This window comes from Ctenopharyngodon idella, chromosome 3 (genome assembly GCF_019924925.1).
Source record: "Ctenopharyngodon idella isolate HZGC_01 chromosome 3, HZGC01, whole genome shotgun sequence".
Classification (NCBI taxonomy): Eukaryota; Metazoa; Chordata; class Actinopteri; order Cypriniformes; family Xenocyprididae; genus Ctenopharyngodon; species Ctenopharyngodon idella.
In genome coordinates, this window is record NC_067222.1 from 28905425 (window position 1) to 28925258 (window position 19834).

Below are 19834 nucleotides of genomic sequence, written 5' to 3' on the forward strand. Positions count from 1 at the left end.
TTCTGAATTCACCGGCTTAGCATTACAAATGTCTTCACTGATCAATTTAATGCATCATTGCTGAATAAAATTATTATTTTCTTTAAAAAAAAAAAAAAAAAATATCTTACTGACCCCAAAATTGTGAAGTAGTGCATAATTAAATATTATATAATAACAATAATCTGTATATATTAATTCATTTTCCAGTCCATGACTGTGGGAACCCTGTGCATTTTTCAGGAAGCATCATCTAGATGTAAATGTTGCATTGTCACCTGGTGCAGTGAGAGTAGAGAGTGTAGAGCACTGCATACTGGACAGCAGGGTGATGAACCGCCAAATCAGAGTGAACTACAACCAGATTCTGACTGAGCAGGGCAAACACAGTAGGAGACAAAGCCCACATCTGTAACACAAAATCTAAGTGTTATTACTCGCTTTTACACATTTCCTTGTATGGCTGCAAAAAAAAAAAAAAAAAAAAAATGCTTTCACAGAAATGACAATAATGGTGTCAAAGTTACAGACTATGATAGCATCTCAAAACAATTATTTAAGAAATGAAGAAAAACTGAGTTTGAATTCATGCTAACCCCAATGAGGGAGTTCTTGGTGTTGCCAATGGTGGTGAGAGCACTGAGGTTGAAGATGAGGATAAACTCAGCCCTCTCTGGGCTGAACTGCAGCTGGCTGAAAGCAGGATGTTGTATGTGAGGACAGGCAGCAGACAAACCCAGAGGGCTCAGCAAGCTGTTCAATGCACAGCCCATCTCGCCCAAGACCAGTTTATAAGCTGCCTCCAGGATAGGGATGTTCTTCAAGCTCAGCACAGCATGATACACTCCATGTGCTGCTGCCATCACCTGTGACACAAACCCATTTAATGTATGTTAACAATGCAGTTTGACACGTTATGTTTGATGAATTTATATAGCCGTGTTTACTGATCGTACCTCTCTCTCTCTGTGGAAGCGCAGCTCCAAGAGTTGGGAATTTGGGGCCAACAACTTTTCCACAAAAGCAGCCGGGAGTTTGGTGTTTATCTGGTCAACAATCTATAACCACCCAAACAAAAAAAATTTTTTAAATCACTGAAAAACAACTGCAGAAAGGCCAAAGTGTGGCAAGTGATATTTACAAAAGACCATAAATTCTAGTCTGGTCTGTCAATTATTGGATTAATCGAGTCAAGACCGACCAGCGTAAGCAGTGTGAGGACGGACATGCTGTATTCTGGTCCGCAGCACTGGCAGCTGTCCAGCTGGTCTAGGCCATAAGATATTACAGCATCAATCAGCAAGCTGCCCAAGTCCACGCTCACCAGCAGAACACACACACACTCATTTCCTGCTGTCAGCACCGCCTCCGAAAAGAACACCTGCTTGGCTGTGGTGACACAAGCCAAAACACGGTTCAAAACCTGTAAGCGAGAAAAAACAAACAATTTATGTCTGATAAAGGATTGTGTGCGTGTAGTCAACATGTTAAAAATTGTTGCCAGCAGTTTATCTTAGATGATCTATTTGTATTGCAGTTAGACATAATTAAAACAGAGGTCATGCGTGTTGGATACTAACATCAGTGACGTATGCTTCTGTGATCGGAGGCCCTCGGATGGGGTTGAATCGTTCTCCGATGCTGTGCACAACAGTGCTAAAAACTCTCAACAGGGCTGCCAGTTTTGGCAGGGATACTGTGGGAGGGGGAATGTCCTCGTCTCCTGCTTCTCCAGATACAACATGACTCAAATCCTATGAAGGAGAGAGAGTATTAGAACCTCAGACTTCTCATAATTAAGGGACAATGGGAAATTAATTGAATACTTTACCTCAGCATATGCCTCCATATCTTCCAAAAACTGACCCAACAGTGTGGTTGAGAAGGCCAAATCCGCCACCCAAAACTGCTCCAGACTCTGTAACCAGCCTAAAAAGATAGAATGAGACAAGTTAGACAGGTTATTTCCCAAAAAGGGGAAATTAATCTAAATATAAATGAAATCTTACCAGACACTTGTTGAGTAAGAGACTGCTTCTGTGTGTGATCTATATGCCAACCAACTAAGATATCCACTGTGTCCTGGAAAACAAAAACAGCTGTTCATTAACATTTGTTCCTTTCAGATTTTAGGATTAAAGTTAAGACTGCTTGTCCTTCTTACTCTGAAGTTGGTACTGAATATGTGTGGATAACAACGGGCCACCAGCAAAATACACTTTACACTTTGGCACAACAGTTCCGGTGTGTCCAAGTTCTCCAAAATAGACTGAAGGCTGCTCATCACCAGCTGAATGAGAAAATGGTAAAACTTTTCAGCCACAGAAATAGATTAAAAGTGTAATAGAAGAGAAAACTGAGCTCAATAAATACCTGCATTACAGCTGAAAAAGCCTTCTTCTCCCCTGCTGTTTCAAGTGCTTTGTGCACTGCTACCAGGTACAGCAGCTTCACCTCATCCTTTGTGGACACACTAAACTTGAGGAACATCCACTTGAAGATCCTCTCGGCTTCATAACTTAGGGCGGCACAGAGCAATCCCAGACAGCATGCAGCCTCCTGCCTGAGCTCCTGCAGGAGCTTACTACTGCAAATCCAAACAGAAATGCATAGAATCTTGTGATAAGGTATTGTAGGGGTTTATTTTTCAAAAACGAGTAGCTGACTGTGCATTATATTGCAATATCCCAAGTTTAAGTCATTTTATGATGTGAGAAACCATTGTTAGAGATTGGCTGCTAGGGACAACAGCCAAATAAACATTTTGTCAGTTTACAAAAATATCGGGCAGCAGAATGAAGTGATTGAGAAATGGGAATCAAGTATGTCATGTAGTAATGGCCAGTTAAATGCTTTATGACTAGGATTCAGCATGGTGCTCATAACATGAACAATGAAGTGCTAAATATATCCCACAAGAGTGAATTCTGATAACCCCCATTGTGTTAAAAATAGGTTGTGCAGTCGCACCTCTCATTCAAAATGTCATTCAGGGTGCTCAAAATGGAATCCAACTGTTTCACTAGGACCTGTAATGCATAAATACAAACAATACAGATTAAAAACACTCTAATTCCAGGGACACGTTTAAATCCATTTGTGCATGTCAGATCATACCACTTTATTTTCAGAGTGCACAATGAACTCCCTCATTTGTTTCACAGTGGCCAGTCTGCGTTCTCGGTCATCTTCCCGTGATGCTCTCCGCAGAAGATTGGCCAGACGAGACTCCTCAGAGTGAGCCAACGGTCGGTCTGGAACATAACAGAGAATGTGATGTTGGTAAAAAAGCAAATTAATGAGCCTTAGTTAATCTGCAAGCAATGTATGAGTACTGAGAGGTGAACATACCCTGTGATTTCCTCATGTCCTTTGTAGCTAAAGCACGGTTTCCATGCTGAAAAGTGGTTATATCAGAAGTCACATCATTGATTCTCAACTCTTGCCCCACCGACTTCCAACCATAAGTATTTTCAGAGAGGCCTCCATCAGCATCATATTCACCTAGTAAGCAAGAATACAGTCAGTTCCCTTCTCTAAAAGCATAACATTTGTTTGTGAAAACACAAGATGGGCCAAAACATTGTGCCAACAGCAAAGTAGGTGCTATGATTCATAATCAGGGCAATAAGAATATAGGCTCCAGACTGCAACCTTTTTTCTTGCCAGTGCGAGTAAGATTGCCCACCACGTTGCCCTGCTGATAAGAGCTTCCATTTCTGTTGCATATGAAAAACATCTAACGGCAAACGAAGTGAAAGCAAAATGAAACCGCTATTCTCATTTGAGCTGTGCAATGTGCGGACCGTTTATCAGTTTGGACCAATATTAGAAAGCACAGCGTGAGCTCAGAAGGTTTCTCGCAAGCAGATCTCAATCACGCGACACGTTACTAAACAGTGCTGGGAGGTCTAGTGAGAAAGCGTTTGAATTTGCTGTGAGATCTAATGAGAAGCATTCAAATTTGGTGCAGAACTCTCTGTTATAAACCATGATAGATCTCAGATCAAACAGCACTGACGTGGAAACCAGGAGAAACATTGTGCCATGAACGAACAAGTTTCACAAGTCTTTTCAATCCACAAATCACCAACATTCAACATGGATTTAAAGTAGTAACGCTAACCATAACCATGGTATTGTGGTAAAAACAGTCAAATGTTTTTACATTAATTCATTTAAGGGTTCATCGTACAACCTTTTGAGAGTGAAATTAAAGCACTTTAAGGACTTTTAAGTGCTTCACAATTTTTTTCAGCACCTCAAAGCTCTAAATATTATCCAATTTAAATGTTATTTTTAGAGTGATGACCAAAATATATATGTATAATTCCCTATAAAAGCTCAAGCTCAGTGCTTCACTGTCAAATATGCATGTATATTACAGTATAATCTAGCGGTGGGCAATATGACAATTTCACCATAAGTAATATTATTTCACAATAACAATTTAAACAAAATTATTTTAGATTTTTTTGTTATTAAAAACAACAATACAAAAACAATAGGACAAATATATTGATATTATACATATTTTAAATCTCTATCAATAGACAATTTATATCAACAATATATATCATCATACTTCCCAGCTCTAGATAAAAAAAAAAGATGCTAACAATCTAGATTTTAAGTAAATAAGGGACTTATTTGCACTAGGAAACTCTGGGACCTTCCAAAAAGAAAGTAAACACTTGCTGCGGTTACTTTCTCTTTTTATTTCTATAAACAGAAACCTTAACTAGGGAGACACACAAAAGACGAATCAAACAAACAACAAACAATCATCAAACCCTCAGATACCAGACCAGCAGAACAGCACATGGTATTGATGTTGAAAACCACAATAATGCAGGTGAAAAACACTGGGGCATGTAATCCAGCTGATTAAAGTCAGGCTAAACAAAGGGTCAGATGAAGCACGCACCTCCTTCTTCGAATATGTCTGTGGCAGTGAAGGCATCATTGTGCAGTGGTGGGGTGCCAGGCCGGTCAGAGGGCAGAATGTCGAAAAGAACTTCTGAACCGCGGTCTCTAGAGACACTGCACTTCACACCGTCCTGGCTGGCTGACAGACTGTTGCCTCTGAAAAGCATTCAACATACCATCAGTGACTTCACAGACTAAAGTTTTCTGTGTTTCTAACATGTTTTGCAGTGTTGAGCTTTGTAACCAATCACAGACATATCTGTTGAGTGCGTGAATGCAACGGCCAATCAGAGGTGTTTAAGTTAGTCAGAATCCACTCAAAGCAGCTGAGTTTTCGTTCAGCGCAAGTTCTAGATGCTCACAAATCCTTTCATTATAATATTATAAAAAGAATAAACAATGTCAGTAAGAGCTTCATTGCATTGCATTCACAGCATAGACCGTTTCACTGATTGTAAGGGAAGTCTTTGAAGGAGTGCAGCTTTGTGTATCTCGTGTTGAACTGAAATAATTGTCAGCTGCAGTGATAATGGCAACGATCTTCGCTCGCTTTCTGTAGCCTAATATAATATATATTTTTCATGCTACTAACTACACATAGCAAAGTTTGACAACTGTATTTAAATGTGCGACAATCTGAATTACAGTGATAATCATAGTAACTGAACAGAACAAAATCTGATATGGTATGTCAAATGATTTGTGCATTAAGTTTTGAAGTGTACATGCAAAATAATAAACCTGCCACTTTTTCTATGTAATGTGTTACTTTGTTGTTCATTGTACTACTAACTTTTCAAATCAGTCACTCAGTGACCTTTTACATAAAAATTTACAGATTTTTAAATATAAAATAGTTCTAAGCACTGATGTGCCCTGATAGTGATTATTTTTTATTTCATGATTAAATAGGACAAGTTAATATTACAAACTGTTTCTTTTTTTTATTTTGGATTTATTATCGGTACTGGGCTCGCAGTTCACATGGGTAGGGTAGGCTGTATGACATGGACTGTCCGCCACCACTGAAGACCATTTTTGACCCAGGAAAAACCCTTCACACCAAACATGTACAACTTTCTTCTGTGGAACACAAAATGATAAATTGCATCAGTCCGCTTCACAAAATGAACGGATCATTTTGCCAGTGCGAGTAAGACTGCCCACAACGTTGCCCTGCTGATAAGAGCTTCCATTTCTGTTGCATATGAAAAACATCAAACGGCAAACGAAGTGAAAGCAAAATGAAACCGTTCTCATTTGAGCTGTGCAATGTGCGGACCATTTACCAGTTTGGACCAATATTAGAAGGCACAGCGTGAGCTCAGGTGGTTTACTCGCAAGCCGATCTCGATCACGCAACACGTTACAGGAAAAACCCTTCACACCAAACATGTACAACTTTCTTCTGTGGAACACAAAATGATGAATTGCATCAGTCCGCTTCACAAAATGAACGGATCATTCAGGTTTAGTGAATTGGATCAGTTGATTCACTGAAGAGATCAATGAACTCAAAAAGAATGAGGATTTGATCACAAATTCTCATTCACTTTTTTTTTTTTTTTCCCCCATTTTGGAACTTGAAAGTAAATGAAAATTGAGGCTATCGTTGTGTTGTGGCTGAGATATTCTTGAAAAACTCATATTTTGTGTTCCATTAAACCATGCAGGTTTGGAACATGTGAATGGAAGTTAATGAGTAGATGACTGAACCCTCCTTTTTGGGTGAACTATTCCTTTAATAATCAATCCGAATTTACCAACATTTTGAATTCTAACATTTTATAAATATCTAATGTTGATATTATTTACAGTATCTGACAAAACTTCCTAATATGGCAGAAAGTAGCCCATTACCAACAATACTCACAATTTGAACCATTCATTCGATAAAGACACAAAGTCAATGAGCACAATTAATAAATCTTCCAGGTTATTCATAAAATTACATCTGCATCCGGGACTTATGGACAAGACGTCACTTGACAGTCCAGCTGAGATTTCGTTTTTCCACATGGTTTCAAATAATGCAACTCAACTGAACCAAACTGTGAATGAACACTCAAAATAAATACATCAAGTCGCCGTTCCAATGTTCACATACTGACTGGACAATGACCATTTGATTTTAAGGCAAGCCGAAGGCTGAATTCAAACAACCAGTTTTTAAGCTCAAAGTCCAATACACCCGCTGCCAATTCATAAGCTTTCCAGACAAACAGGCACACAGAACTGACTGACATTCAGTCCAGGCTTCACTCGGCTTGTCCGAAATTTAACTATGAAAATGTCTAAATTAAAACCGTTTAACGCAGGCCTAAAATTGTAAGGTTATACATTAGAAATCAGATGCACAGTAAGGGGTACAACAAATAATGCTTAGTAAACTGACGAAGAGTTGAAAAAAAACGCGTTAAATCAGTAAGAGACTGATTGATGAAAATATGATCCCGTATGTATGCAATATACCTACTACAACATGAATCGACTTCGTAAATGCTGAAATACTATAAAGTTATGTAGCGTGTGGCTAAACGTGTCAGACCAGACGCGTGTTTCCTCACACAAACCACAAATGAAAGCCACGACACACTAGACACATAAGCATGTTCGTCGAAAAATAAATCCCTGCCGTTATAGTCACATTTATGCTCAGTCTACAAACTAATGTTGGTAATGCACTAACATGATAAACATCGCCAGCGTTCACCGATTGTTTGTGAGTTAGCTTATGCTAACATCTGCTAACCAATCTGAAGAATTGAGCATGAGCGTTTGACATTTGTCGGTTTAGCTGTGCGGTGTTGTTATTCCCATAGACTAAAGCCCAGTGACATTATCGTGAGGTGTGAAATTAGATGAATGCTTAAAAAAAGCCTCCTCACGTGGAGAGAGAGGCTGCTGTGTTTGATAAAGTGGCGAACGAAAGCAAGGCCTTGCTGAAGCTTCGGCCTGTAGTGCGAGCGCTCGTCCGTGTGGTGCGCTACTGACCTGGGCTGCCAGTCATTCCAGTTTCGCTGCAGTTTGTGGGCGCTGCTCAGCCGAGACCCGAGGGCTTTGCGGCTCATTACCTTCCCGAAGACAGCATGACCCGTCTAACACGGGAAGAGTCTGCAAACAAACCCTAATTTCACCGTTCACTTTATGTCCATGCACAGGTTTGAAAAGCACTGAGCGTGTTTGAAACTGAGAGCCAGCGGCCTGACCCTCCCATCTATTTCTCTACTCTTTCCTTTACCGCGGTTCACACGCCAGCAGCTCCATCTATCGGTGGATAGAAATAACTGCAGCGCTATTGTTATTAGTACAGATACCTAGCCAAATTCATTACGCACAATGGCAGAAACACGGACGTACTTAAAATAACTCCAAGGTTGTTTGTTTACTTGAAGCTTAAAATAAACGAGTGGAAAGTGCAGGCTAAGCAGAAAAAAGTAATTAACTGAATGTGATATTTCACCTTTTCACTCGAAGCAGAAAATAGAAACATCTGTTGGTGTAGCCCGATTCAGTGTGTGGTTGCCTAGTGACAACAGGATGTCTATGAAATGGAGAAAAAAAGGAAGAGATCGTCAACTAGAATAAGAAAACAAGGCAAACCAAAATTTTAGTACTGAAACGCATCTTGTATAAGTTTCCCATTGATCATAAAGGTTCACGTTCATTCCATTGTCCTCCTCCAATCCTCATACACCTTCATGTGATCAGCGATTCTGTTACATGCATGTAATGAATCTTAAGAATTACTTTTTACCAGAATAGTCTCTCTCTTAAATTAAATTTTTTTCTGCTTATGGTTTTATTTTTGGTGCATAGTTCTTGGAAGTTATGCTCACAACACTTTCTCCAATTCTCCAGAGTAAAAAGATGAATAATTTTTTTTTTCTCAGTGTGCAGCATGAAGTGCCTTCTGTACATATCTATACTGTAGATTTTGTGAACTATTATTGTTTACAGCTTATATGGCAACAGATGGGACCATCTGACTTTAATCTTATACAAAATGCATTTTAAATAAGATAATTATTAGGCCTACATAATATTAGCATATTAATAAGAAGAAAATGTGTTTGGTGCATAGTTTGTAGTTCATTATTCAAGGTCAAACTGTTATTTGCACATCCATTCACCACACCCAGGGTTGCATAATTATACCACAAGATGGTAGCAAGGAGCTAAAGCAGAACTCATCGGCCCAATATTTTTTTCTCCTACTTTTCTCTCACGTCTTGCAGTGACATCCAATAACACTCAAGCCATTGCACTTGTTCCAGCAATTAGAAAGAGATGGTCCACTGAAAGCTGCCCATTCTCTCATACAGAGCATTGCTGCTGTGATATGTTTTGTGGCACTATTGCCCAGCTCAATGCATGGATTGAAGTTGCTAAGCAACAATGTGCACAATAAACACTGTAGTAGTACACGGGGATGACAGCTATTAACTTACGGAGATTATCTGGCTCACAGTGTGTTATTGCACCCTTTGAGATTAATTGAGACTATTTAACTACCGCAACCCATTATTGGCCATGTTTTTGTGTTTTTTTTTTTCTCTAAGCACTACAGAAAGCAATGGGAATTGCTCATCTGAGGTCAGCAGAAAGCTCTCATAATTAACAATATGTGCAGCTGTTCGATTGTCCTGCAACAGGAAGTGCTGAATGTCACAGCTGTTGCTTATCTAATGTGCATTACCTTCTGCACTACACCTGAAGGATTACAAGCAATGTGGGGAAATGTTGCAAAAGGTAATTAGAGACATTTTCCTGAAATGAATCATTCCCCTGTTGAAAATAAATAAATAAATAAAGCCTATGCTGGTTAGGTATGTTTTGAAGCATGGAAGCTGGTTTATGCTGGTCCTTAGCTGGTTTGAGCTGGTTTAAGATTGTCAAATGCTGGTCCTAAACTGGTGGACCAGCTTAAACTAGCTTCCATGCTTCAAAACATACCTAACCAGCATATGCTGTTTTTTTCAACAGGGTCTTTTTCAGTGTAAAACTTACAAGTTACAAGGAAGTATTTTTGTGAATTCTACTACTAAAACAGGGGGTGATATGTTTTATCACATGTCTGCACATCAGCTGGCTTTGAACTGACTCAAAATCAATACCAGACTCAAAAATGATATTTTTAGCTTGCTCACATGTCTTAGTTCATCTTCCTCAAACAGATCATGGGTATGCCCAATGATGGATATGTCTGAACTACTTTCTCATTGTTGGCTTGGTTGAAAGCTCAGTGATCCAGGGAATGAATTGAGTGTGGCTCCAAGTCCATAATGATGACTTTGAAGAGCCCTGATGAATAATGTATATCCAGTTTATACAGTGAAATAGGTGGTCATACATGTAAATGATGCTGAAAGCTATACAGAAGGACTCATTTAGAGACCATATTTATCAGCAATCCCATCTGAAAGTCTTAAATGGAGGTCTTCTTCAGTATAAGAATGAGTCATATCTCCACTCTCTTGCCCTTAGCTGTTATAGGCAGCAGCCCTCACAAAGATAAAAGGAATTCTGGGCCTTTTATAGCATGGGCTCCGTAGGTCGTGAGATAAAGCAGACGTGCTATCAACTGCAAGACGGTGTCAGGGGAGACTAATGGAACTAAACAAGTAGTGTGAAATGGGTGTTCAGTAACTCTGCAGACAAGCTGGACATCATACTTTCAACAAATTATTACAGTGTGAAATTTTTCCATGGATTTGAAGGTAAACCATATAACCATTGGTTATTTTCTGGCTTTATTCTAGGGCCAGACATTTTCTGAAGCATAATTAATCTTTACCCACTCCAGGTTGCTGCGTGGACACTCTTATATCATCTTTTCCCATTGATGCCGTGAATGGGGTTTGGCAATTGAATTTCACAAGTTAAAGAATCAAGAAGGAATCGCAGTTGTGTTTAATGTTTCTGCAACAGTGCAAATTAGATGCAGGCCATCTGGTTATGTAAAACGATGTTAAACTTAAATATTTTCAATAAAATCAACATCAACATCTAAACCTCTGTTAATTCGTGTGTTTCTCTTTCCTTCAGTGATTCTGCTAGTTATCATCAGGTGTCTTCAGTGTTGGCAATAAAAAATAAAGAGTTCTTAACTCATCTTTGATGTCTGTCTGTTATTCAGATATTTGTGTTTAAATTTTACTTCAATTTTACTCGTTTTAAATGGTTGACATTTAAGGAATTAATTTGATTAATTCTAACTCAGTTCTATTTGTTGAATTTAATTAATAATACTGCTGCTTGTAATCTGTTGCTAAAATTTTTTGGAGTAGATATAGTAAATTACTTTTTACAGTGAATTCATAATCCTCTAACAGACTTAATATTGACAGATATTTCACCAATAAAAATAATATTGATTGATATTGATTAATAATATTGATTAATCTTAAATAATGAAATTTGAAATGAAATGAAAATAAATCTGAACCAAATCTGAATCCAGACTATTTTAAACAATAAAATAGTGTGAATTAATTTATTTACATACAAAAGACAAATAAAAAATATGACCTCTCTTTATATGGCAATAATTTAGAGTGCCATCAGAAATCATTCTAATATGTTAATTTGCTGCTCAAGAAACATTAATTATTTTTTTGAGCTTATTATGTCCCCCCCAATGTATTTAGTAAATTGTCCGCCCAGTGAGAATTACATTGAGTTAAAGGTCCCAAAATAACAATTTTAGGCTCTTGGGTTCTCTCTTTCTCCCTTTACATGGTCTGATGTCAGTGTTCTGGACTTGACCAAGTAGGAAGAGTCCAACAAAAAGGCAGAGGCTGAGAGAGGCTAACACACCCTCTAATCTCCCCAACACTCCACACAGTCCTGCAGCACACATGCTCACAAACACATACACACACACTTCTATCTCATCTCTCTTGCACTAAACATGCTCTGTTGGGAATTGAGTTTAGCCCTACTGTTCACCGGCTTCTCAGCGTGGGCTCTGCCTTCAACTAACATCAAGATCACACAAGGTGAGTGCCACCAGAACCAAAGACAAGGATACAACGCAGACACAGATAATATGCTTTAATTAGCTTCTTTAAATAGGAATAGATAGTCTCAAGCTAAACCAGAGCTGCTTTGCCAAGTTATAGATGCTTCTGTTTGTAATGTATAGTTTTAACCTCTATTTTGCAGTCAGTTGTCCCATTGAATGAGAATGGGACAGTACATACAGTAAATGCTACAGTATGCTTGAAATGTTTTATTGATTTACAAGAGCTCAGACTAACAGTGAAAGCGCCTTTAAAGGTTAAATATGACTCATATTTAGTAGGCAAGAAAAGTTCTCTTGTAAAATATATCAAGTTGAAAAAATATTGCCACAATACTAAGTAATGCAGTTAACACTTTACAATAAGTTTCCAGTTGTTAACATTAGTTAACATGAAATAACCATGAAAAATACTTAAGTATTTATTAGTATTTATTAATCTTAGTTAATGTTAATTTCAACATTGCTAGATTATTAAAATTAAACTTTATAAAGTGCTTTCCTTATTCGCAAATCCCATAACATTGACATTAACTGATCATTTATTTAGAAATCTTTTTGCTGACATTAAGCTGACTTAAATTATTGTAATGTATTTAAATAGTGTAATATTTAACATTTTCCGTGGAAAGTGTACCATATTTGTTTTTGTTGCTTAACAGACTTTCTTTAACTTGTGCACAGCTCAAAGTAAATTGAATCCAGGCTGCTGTAAAAAGGAAACAATGACAATATAGTTTGTAATCATCTAGATACTTTCCAGATGATGTTTCAAATAACGTAACATTGTAATGTTTTCAAGTGTTTGACTTATTATACGCTCATATGCTGAACTACTGATTTAAATCCAAATAAACACTGCTAAAGGATTTAATGTCATTACCATTTCCTCTAGCACTGCCCCTGCAACTGTCAGACTCAAACCAGCCTGTGACATGTCCACTCTTCTGGACTGAATTTGAGGGTTACTGTTACCGCTTCTTCCCCTTGAACCGCACCTGGGCCGAGGCAGATCTGTACTGCGCTGAATTCTCAAACGGACACAAATCAGCCAAACTCACCTCCATCCACAGGTATGATTCCTCACCGACAGCGCTGAGATCCCACGATTTGTCTTATAGTACAGGATTTTGCTGGACATTTTATAAAACATGCACTTTCTAATAACTTTTTTCATTATAGCTGGGAAGAAAATGTGTTTGTCTATGATCTTGTGAACAGCCGTGTACCAGGAATTCCAACAGATATTTGGATTGGCCTTCATGATAGAAGACAGGTAAACATGATATCATTCTCTATTAAGCGCAACACAAATCATCCCCATGCAGTGCAGTTTATGAATGATTCACTGATATATTAATTAGGTTGCAATATTAAGCAGATTCTAAAATACATTAACAGCATCACTTACATGTGTTGTAAAAGGCAAGCCCAGTCTGTCACTAATAATCTCATGAATGGAAAATATAGTTTCTTTGAGTGACGTTTAATCATTTCCAGACACTGGTGAACCAACATTTTGGTCTAACACCAAGTTGACGTTGATAGTTTATGAATGACGTAACAAATCCTCTGATTGGTAAAGCAATGGTTTCAGATGATCCAAAGCTCCTGATCTGTGAACTCATGCCTGGCAGGATGACTTTAATTATCACTTCAGGGTCAAAGGGCAAGGAACTAGCAAACGTGATAGCGTTGTAAATCATAGTTTGTTGGTAGGAGGGCACTATGGAGTGGACAGATGGGTCACCTTATGAATACAGTTACTGGGATGGAAATCAGCCAGATGATGGCATCCATCGCATCCCTGAGGAGGAGGACTGTGTGGAGATCTGGTACAGACAAAACAGTGGTGAGTGTTGCAATTAACTGAATCACTAATTATTATGGCTATTTAAACAACTGTGAATAATTTAGTTAATTTAGTACAAATAATATAACATGATAAAACAACAACTGCTACCGTTCAAAAGTTTGGGGTCAGTACGTTTTTTTTTTTTGTTATGTTTCTTATGCTTATCAAGGCCATTATTTGACAATAAATGCATTAAAAATAGTAATATAGTGAAATATTATTACAACTTAAAATAACTGTTTTCTATTTTTTGGCAAAGCTGAATTTCTATCATCATTACTCCAGTCTTCAGTGTCACATGATCCTTCAGAAATCATTGTAATATGCTGATTTGCTGCTCAATAAACATTTATTATTATTATTATTATCAATGTTGAAAACAGTTGTGCTGCTATTTTTTTTGTGTGTGTGTGTGTGGAAACGATAAATTTTTTCAGTATTCTTTGATGAATAAAAAAATCTTACTGACCATAAACATTTGAACAGTAGTGTATCTACAAAAATACTATATTAGTATAGTATTAAGGCCCGTTCACACCAAGAACGATAACCATAACGATAACTATATTTGCGTCCACACCAACGAAAGATAATGGTCTGTTTATTCTAAGCTAATGCTCTGCGGTTTTAAAGTGTGTTTTTGCTGTTCTTGTTGCATTTACATGTCCTCAGCATGCTATGTTTCGAGTGAATAGCTAGTGTAATCGATCTAATCTAACAGTGAATTTACCTGATAAAGTCAATATAGTGGAATAAAAACAACGGCTAGTCTTTTTCACTGCAACTTCAAAGGAAGCAAGACAATGTTGTTGAAACTTGCGCCGGATACCTGAGAGGTAATTTTATGTTACACTGTTTGCTAACCTGGCATAATGGTCTAATCGTTAATATTTCTCACCATTTATTCCGAGGGTATGACCGATTGTTTTCCATATTTCTATTTTCTTTAAAGTATCCTTGAAAAGGGGGGTTGACTTGCAAACAGTGGTGGCTTTTTCTGGACCTCGGCGATTAACCTCTCTGCAATGTCGTCTGCCATTTTAAATGCGCGAGGCGAGCCCTTAAATTTGAATGGATTCTGATTGGCTGTCAGTGTTTTATCTTCAACAGCTGGGAAAAAAAATTGTTCTGAAAGTGATTCCAGCGATATCATTATCGATATAGTTGTGGTGTGGACAGTGCTATTCTTCTATATAGAATGATTTTTAGTAGAGATGCACCGATACTAAATTTTTCTGCCGATACCGATAGCCGATTATTCAGAATGATATCGGCCGATGCCGATAGTTTGGTTTTTCTTAAGGAAAAAAAAATCTCTCCCAAATAATGTTGCAAACTATACAGGGAACCCTCTCATTTGGTAAACTACAATATTAGAGGTTACAATTAACAGCAGAGGTATTATATTCAGCTGCTGTTTATTTTCAGATATAATAATTACACTCAAAAACTGAAATGTTTGTATAAAACTTAGTATCGCATAAGGTAGTTTTCATAAGCACTTGTCTTCATGGCAAATTTACACAAACATAATTAACAGTAAATAAGCTCCTCTTAGTGTTTTTTTTATATGTAGATAGCTAACGAACTGTGAACATTGGAAAACATTCCTGAGGTAAAAGTGACATGATGTGACATATTGTTCACAAGCTGTTTTATTGACATCTTTCCGCGTTTGAAGGACAAATAAAGTGATTACATGAGACGTGATACATTCTGGTAAGTTGTACTAGGCTATATATTTCAACATACCTTTGATGTTCATTCATGTTTTTCAAAATAAAATTGTATTGAAGAGGAAGAAAAGAGTCGCGCTCCGCGCTCCACACTGCCGCCTGAACTGATCATTACAGCGATCTGACACGTCACATTTAAGAGCGTCAAAACGCCATTTATTGTTTGAATTTCATGAGAAAATGGACAGAATTTGAAAACTGAAACTTTTATTCTTATCAGAAGTAACAAAGCACAAAGCCTTTTGCGATTATTGGACGGGAGGCGCTACAAACAATTTTTGATGTAGCAAAAAATAAAAATAAAAACACAGACCTGGCAACCCTGGCTTGAAATACAACTGATTCATAGGGTCAAAAAGAGCCTGCTTTAGCGTCACTATTTTTAAACTGTTAATGCGTTAAAATTCAACACAAAAAGCTGGTTTGCCTGCCAACCGCCAAGAAGAAGAAATTCAACACATCAGTGATTTTCTTCACACACAGTATGTATGAGTTGCAGTCTGAACACGTCTTTCCGCACACTTTTGACTGACAGGATATAATCGGCCGATGGCCGATAGTGATAATAATAGCTTTTATCGGCCGATACATCGGTGCATCTCTAATTTTTAGAACTATATGTTTATCGTTATCTTTTAGAGTTATTGTTCTTGGTGTGAACAGGCCTTTAGTGTACTATTTGGTGAATCAGAATATGTTATAATTAATTCTATTTTTAATTGATTGACAGCCCCACTAATTATGTAACATTACTAAGAAAAGGCGTTACAAATTGGAGAAACTGTTTGCATTTTTTTGCAGCACTGAGGTCTTGGAATGACAACAACTGTGATAAGGCCTTTCCATTCGTCTGTAAGATTCCTACACTGGAAAACTGACCTCAGATCTAAGATTGTTTTTCCAGTTTTTTATCATCAACATTGACACACCAACATCCCTCGATCACAAGATGTCCACTCGTCTACATCCCTGCAGTAATGATGGCCTCTCTCTAACCTGTTATATGCATTTCACATGCATTTCTCTCCCCCTTCACTCCAATTCCCTGTCCCTAATAACTGTCGCCGTTTTCTTGTTCCTCTGGGGCCATGGCTCATGACACACACATTCCTCTGTTTAATACTTAAAATTGGAAATTAAAAAGTTGGAAATTAACCTTTTTTTCTCATCAGTGGTGCTGTTGATTATATGTTGATATTGATGATATTGTTGGGAATTACAGTTACAGTTGTAGCTAGAGACCTGCACTGGTCTCCACAGGGATAGTGAATTGCAGTATTGGTGTTATAGACTAAACACTTAGTTCACAAGGAAAAATGAGGTCCCCACCCTTAATCATCTGGCTTTTCATATACTGTGGGCATTTTTTTTTCCCAAATAGGGTATATTTGCAGAACCCCCAAACTTCTCTCCAAACGTTTATTTTTGTAAAAAGATGGTCATATTTTTGGATGTGGATGTGTCCATATATAATGACTCCTGAGTCTGGATCTGGCATCTGGAACACTGTCCGTCTGTGCACATTTTATCTATCAGTGACCTAGAAGGTGAGATTCTGAAAGAGAAGGGATTTAAGTCTTTGTTGACTGCAAAGCTTCAAAAGACAGAAAGAGCTTAACCTCAGCCAGGCTTTTAACCTTTCCTGCTTTTCTCTCCAGCTCATGGGCCGTGCCAATTAGTGACCAAAAAATCTCTGTTCTTATCCACACACAGCTGTTGGTAAAACAACCTTGCGCACCTAAATTTTCGCCACTGACAGGGTTGACACTGACTCTTTTTTTTAATTCATGAGCTGATTTGGATTTTAAATTTGATGGTTTTACAATTCAAAGAAATTTAACCCAGTCACCTGATAGAGGAGTTTGGTGATGAAATAAATAATTACACAATTTTCACAAATTTTCCATCGTTTTTTACATTTTTTTTTTATGTTAACTTTTGCAAGATGGACAGCGTTGACCATCGCATTCACGTCTTTTGCAGTGTCTCGCACTGTTGTCTTCACTGCTATGCGTCTTGTGTTTTTAAACGCAAAAACATATTTGTACGGAGTCCCTAAAGGGACATGGTGAAGGGGAAAAAAATTAGATGGTAAGAAAAATTGTTTGTCAATGTTTTTGCGTTCTCTCGCAAAGTGTTTTGCGTTACCCCTGGAAACTTTGTATTCTCTCGCAAAACTTTTGCATTCATTTTGCGAGCGAACGCAAAGTTTCTCGGGAGAACGCAAAACATTTTTCCAAGAAATCACATCTCATATTTTTTGTGAATTACAGCAGAGAGATAATTTAAAGTTGCCAGATGAAATATCAGCTGGGGGCCTTTAATTGCTATTCTGAATTGACATTTTGTAATAAATGCCCATGAAAGCAGAAATGTCCTTTTTTGAAATATGTCAAGAGCAATATTCGAGTTTGTTGATATGATCTCATCTGTAAACATGGTAGTTTTGATCATTTTATGCCTGACTCAGACCCAGGACTAATGTTCACAGTGGGGTTAAGCTGTTCCCTTGTTGCTGAAGACAAGTAATTAAGTGACCCTCTTCTAGCCCTCTAGAGTAATTATCTCCCTCTTAAAGCCTGCAGAGGGAACATTTTTACACAAACAAGCCTGAATCATTTTTGTGATTTAATTAGTGTATTGTCACTGCAATTGCAAAATATTATGGTTTAAACAAACATTTCAAATGAATAACAGAGGGATAGTTCACCTATTTTTTTTTTTTAAAAGTCGTCCAATTTGCACCAAAGAGCAGGTATATGAAATAGGTCCACAAGTATAAGATGATTTAATAATAAAAAAACCCTTCTATTAAAAAAAAAAAATAAAAAAAAAAATTACAAAACATACTGAAACAAAGGGAGAAGCCCAGTAACAAACATCACTTTAATGCATTGTGGAACAACCAAGAAACAATTTCCTCACTTAACACAGGATTCACACATTACAATCTCTGTGAAAGAGACCTTTAAAGGGATTCTGCTGATTTCTTCTCACACTTAATACACCATTACATGGACAGCATCAGCGTAACAAGCTCTCAGAGGGTTCAGATCAGACAAGAAGACAGTGGACTAAACATTATTATTATTATTATTATTTTTTGGACACCGTTAAAAACAGTTAACTTTGAAACCAAAATTTCAACAACCTTTTCATTTATCATGATTTATCTATATTCTATTTCTATGCATTTCTTTTTTCACCTATTGCAACATGCATTTGTTCAGTTCTCTTTAAGTTGTAAATCTATATATGTTTTAGAGATAAATATATATCTATTATTATATGCATTTTTTAAAATCTAAATAAATATATACATCTTCACTGGCACAGCTTCATTATTATTATTATTATTATTATCATTATTATTATTATTATGTGTTATTATTACCACTCTCATTTGTACTGTCATCTACACTAACATTGACATTGGTGGAAACATACAATTGACTCTTAACCTGAAACTCTCACACAGGTCACACACAAGAAAGATTACTAAGAAAGATACAGTAAGGTTTCTGATTGCACTTCGATTCTATGCTAACTACATTGTTTTCCCAATCATATCTTGTTTATGCTTATGTACTTTATAGACTGACTGAGAAAAAGACAAAATACAGCTCCAACATGTTGATAATATACAGTATATGAATTGAACTTGGCAAAAGCATTGGACTAGGTGTGAAGGTAATAGAGCAAAGAGAAATGCATATATATGCACCTTCTTGGCATGGCATTATTGCCTAAGATGTGAAAACATGTTCACTGTTGTGCAGACTTTAATGCATTTATACAGTGATACAGACCTCTACGAAAGCCTTGAGAGGCCATTAATTATTACTTCTGTCTTTTGTTGGGAGTCTTTTGACTTAATTTTGAAACAACGAAAGAGTGTTTTCTCATGTTGTTGTTCAAAAGTCGGTAAGAATTTTTAATATATTTTATAGTATCTTAGTTATCTTATGCTCACTAAGGCTGCATTTATTTGATCAAAAATACAGTAATATTATTACAATTATATATTTTAAAATGTAATTTATTCCTGTGATGTAAAAGCTGAATTTTAAAAAGCATCATTACACCAGTCTTCAGTGTCACACGATCCTTCAGAAATCATTCTAATATGATGATTTGCTGCTCAAGAAAACATTTATTATTATTATCAATGTTGAAACTCACTGCTTGATATTTTTTGTGGAAACCGAGAGGCATTATTTTAGGATTCTTTGATGACTAGAATGTTCAAAAGAACAGCATTTATATGAAATAGAAATCTTTTGTAACATTATAAATGTCTTTTGATGAATT

At 37.0% G+C, this 19834-nt stretch overlaps 3 protein-coding genes across 6 annotated transcripts in view; 1 reads left to right on the top strand and 2 right to left on the bottom strand.

The window, feature by feature from the left end:
• Positions 1 to 8151, bottom strand: part of smg1 (SMG1 nonsense mediated mRNA decay associated PI3K related kinase) — a 34255-nt gene extending 26104 nt beyond the window's left edge. For 2 of the 3 annotated variants that reach the window (XM_051886277.1, XM_051886276.1), the window contains exons 1-14: positions 7903 to 8151; positions 4907 to 5064; positions 3331 to 3483; positions 3097 to 3233; positions 2950 to 3008; positions 2353 to 2566; positions 2144 to 2269; positions 1989 to 2061; positions 1811 to 1908; positions 1560 to 1733; positions 1181 to 1402; positions 936 to 1037; positions 576 to 845; positions 258 to 388 (exon numbers count right to left, since the gene is read on the bottom strand). In XM_051886277.1, the coding sequence (XP_051742237.1) occupies positions 258 to 388; positions 576 to 845; positions 936 to 1037; positions 1181 to 1402; positions 1560 to 1733; positions 1811 to 1908; positions 1989 to 2061; positions 2144 to 2269; positions 2353 to 2566; positions 2950 to 3008; positions 3097 to 3233; positions 3331 to 3483; positions 4907 to 5064; positions 7903 to 7979 (1994 nt within the window). In that variant the 5' untranslated portion in view covers positions 7980 to 8151. The remainder of the gene's footprint in view (positions 1 to 257; positions 389 to 575; positions 846 to 935; positions 1038 to 1180; positions 1403 to 1559; positions 1734 to 1810; positions 1909 to 1988; positions 2062 to 2143; positions 2270 to 2352; positions 2567 to 2949; positions 3009 to 3096; positions 3234 to 3330; positions 3484 to 4906; positions 5065 to 7902) is intronic. The other variant, XM_051886278.1, reaches the window with a different exon arrangement.
• A 3583-nt stretch (positions 8152 to 11734) lies between these two features.
• Positions 11735 to 16678, top strand: clec19a (C-type lectin domain containing 19A; the record flags this gene model as incomplete). The annotated part of the gene is made up of 5 exons (XM_051886813.1): positions 11735 to 11909; positions 12828 to 13005; positions 13115 to 13208; positions 13652 to 13784; positions 16325 to 16678. Coding segments are annotated over 5 exons (657 nt in total), but the record flags the coding sequence as incomplete, so codon positions are not given.
• A 1711-nt stretch (positions 16679 to 18389) lies between these two features.
• syt17 (synaptotagmin XVII) overlaps positions 18390 to 19834 on the bottom strand; it is a 21206-nt gene continuing 19761 nt past the window's right edge. For both annotated transcript variants that reach the window (XM_051886806.1, XM_051886807.1), the window contains one exon: positions 18390 to 19834. This exon is cut by the window's right edge and continues 1107 nt beyond it. The gene's annotated coding sequence lies outside the window, so the exon portion shown is untranslated.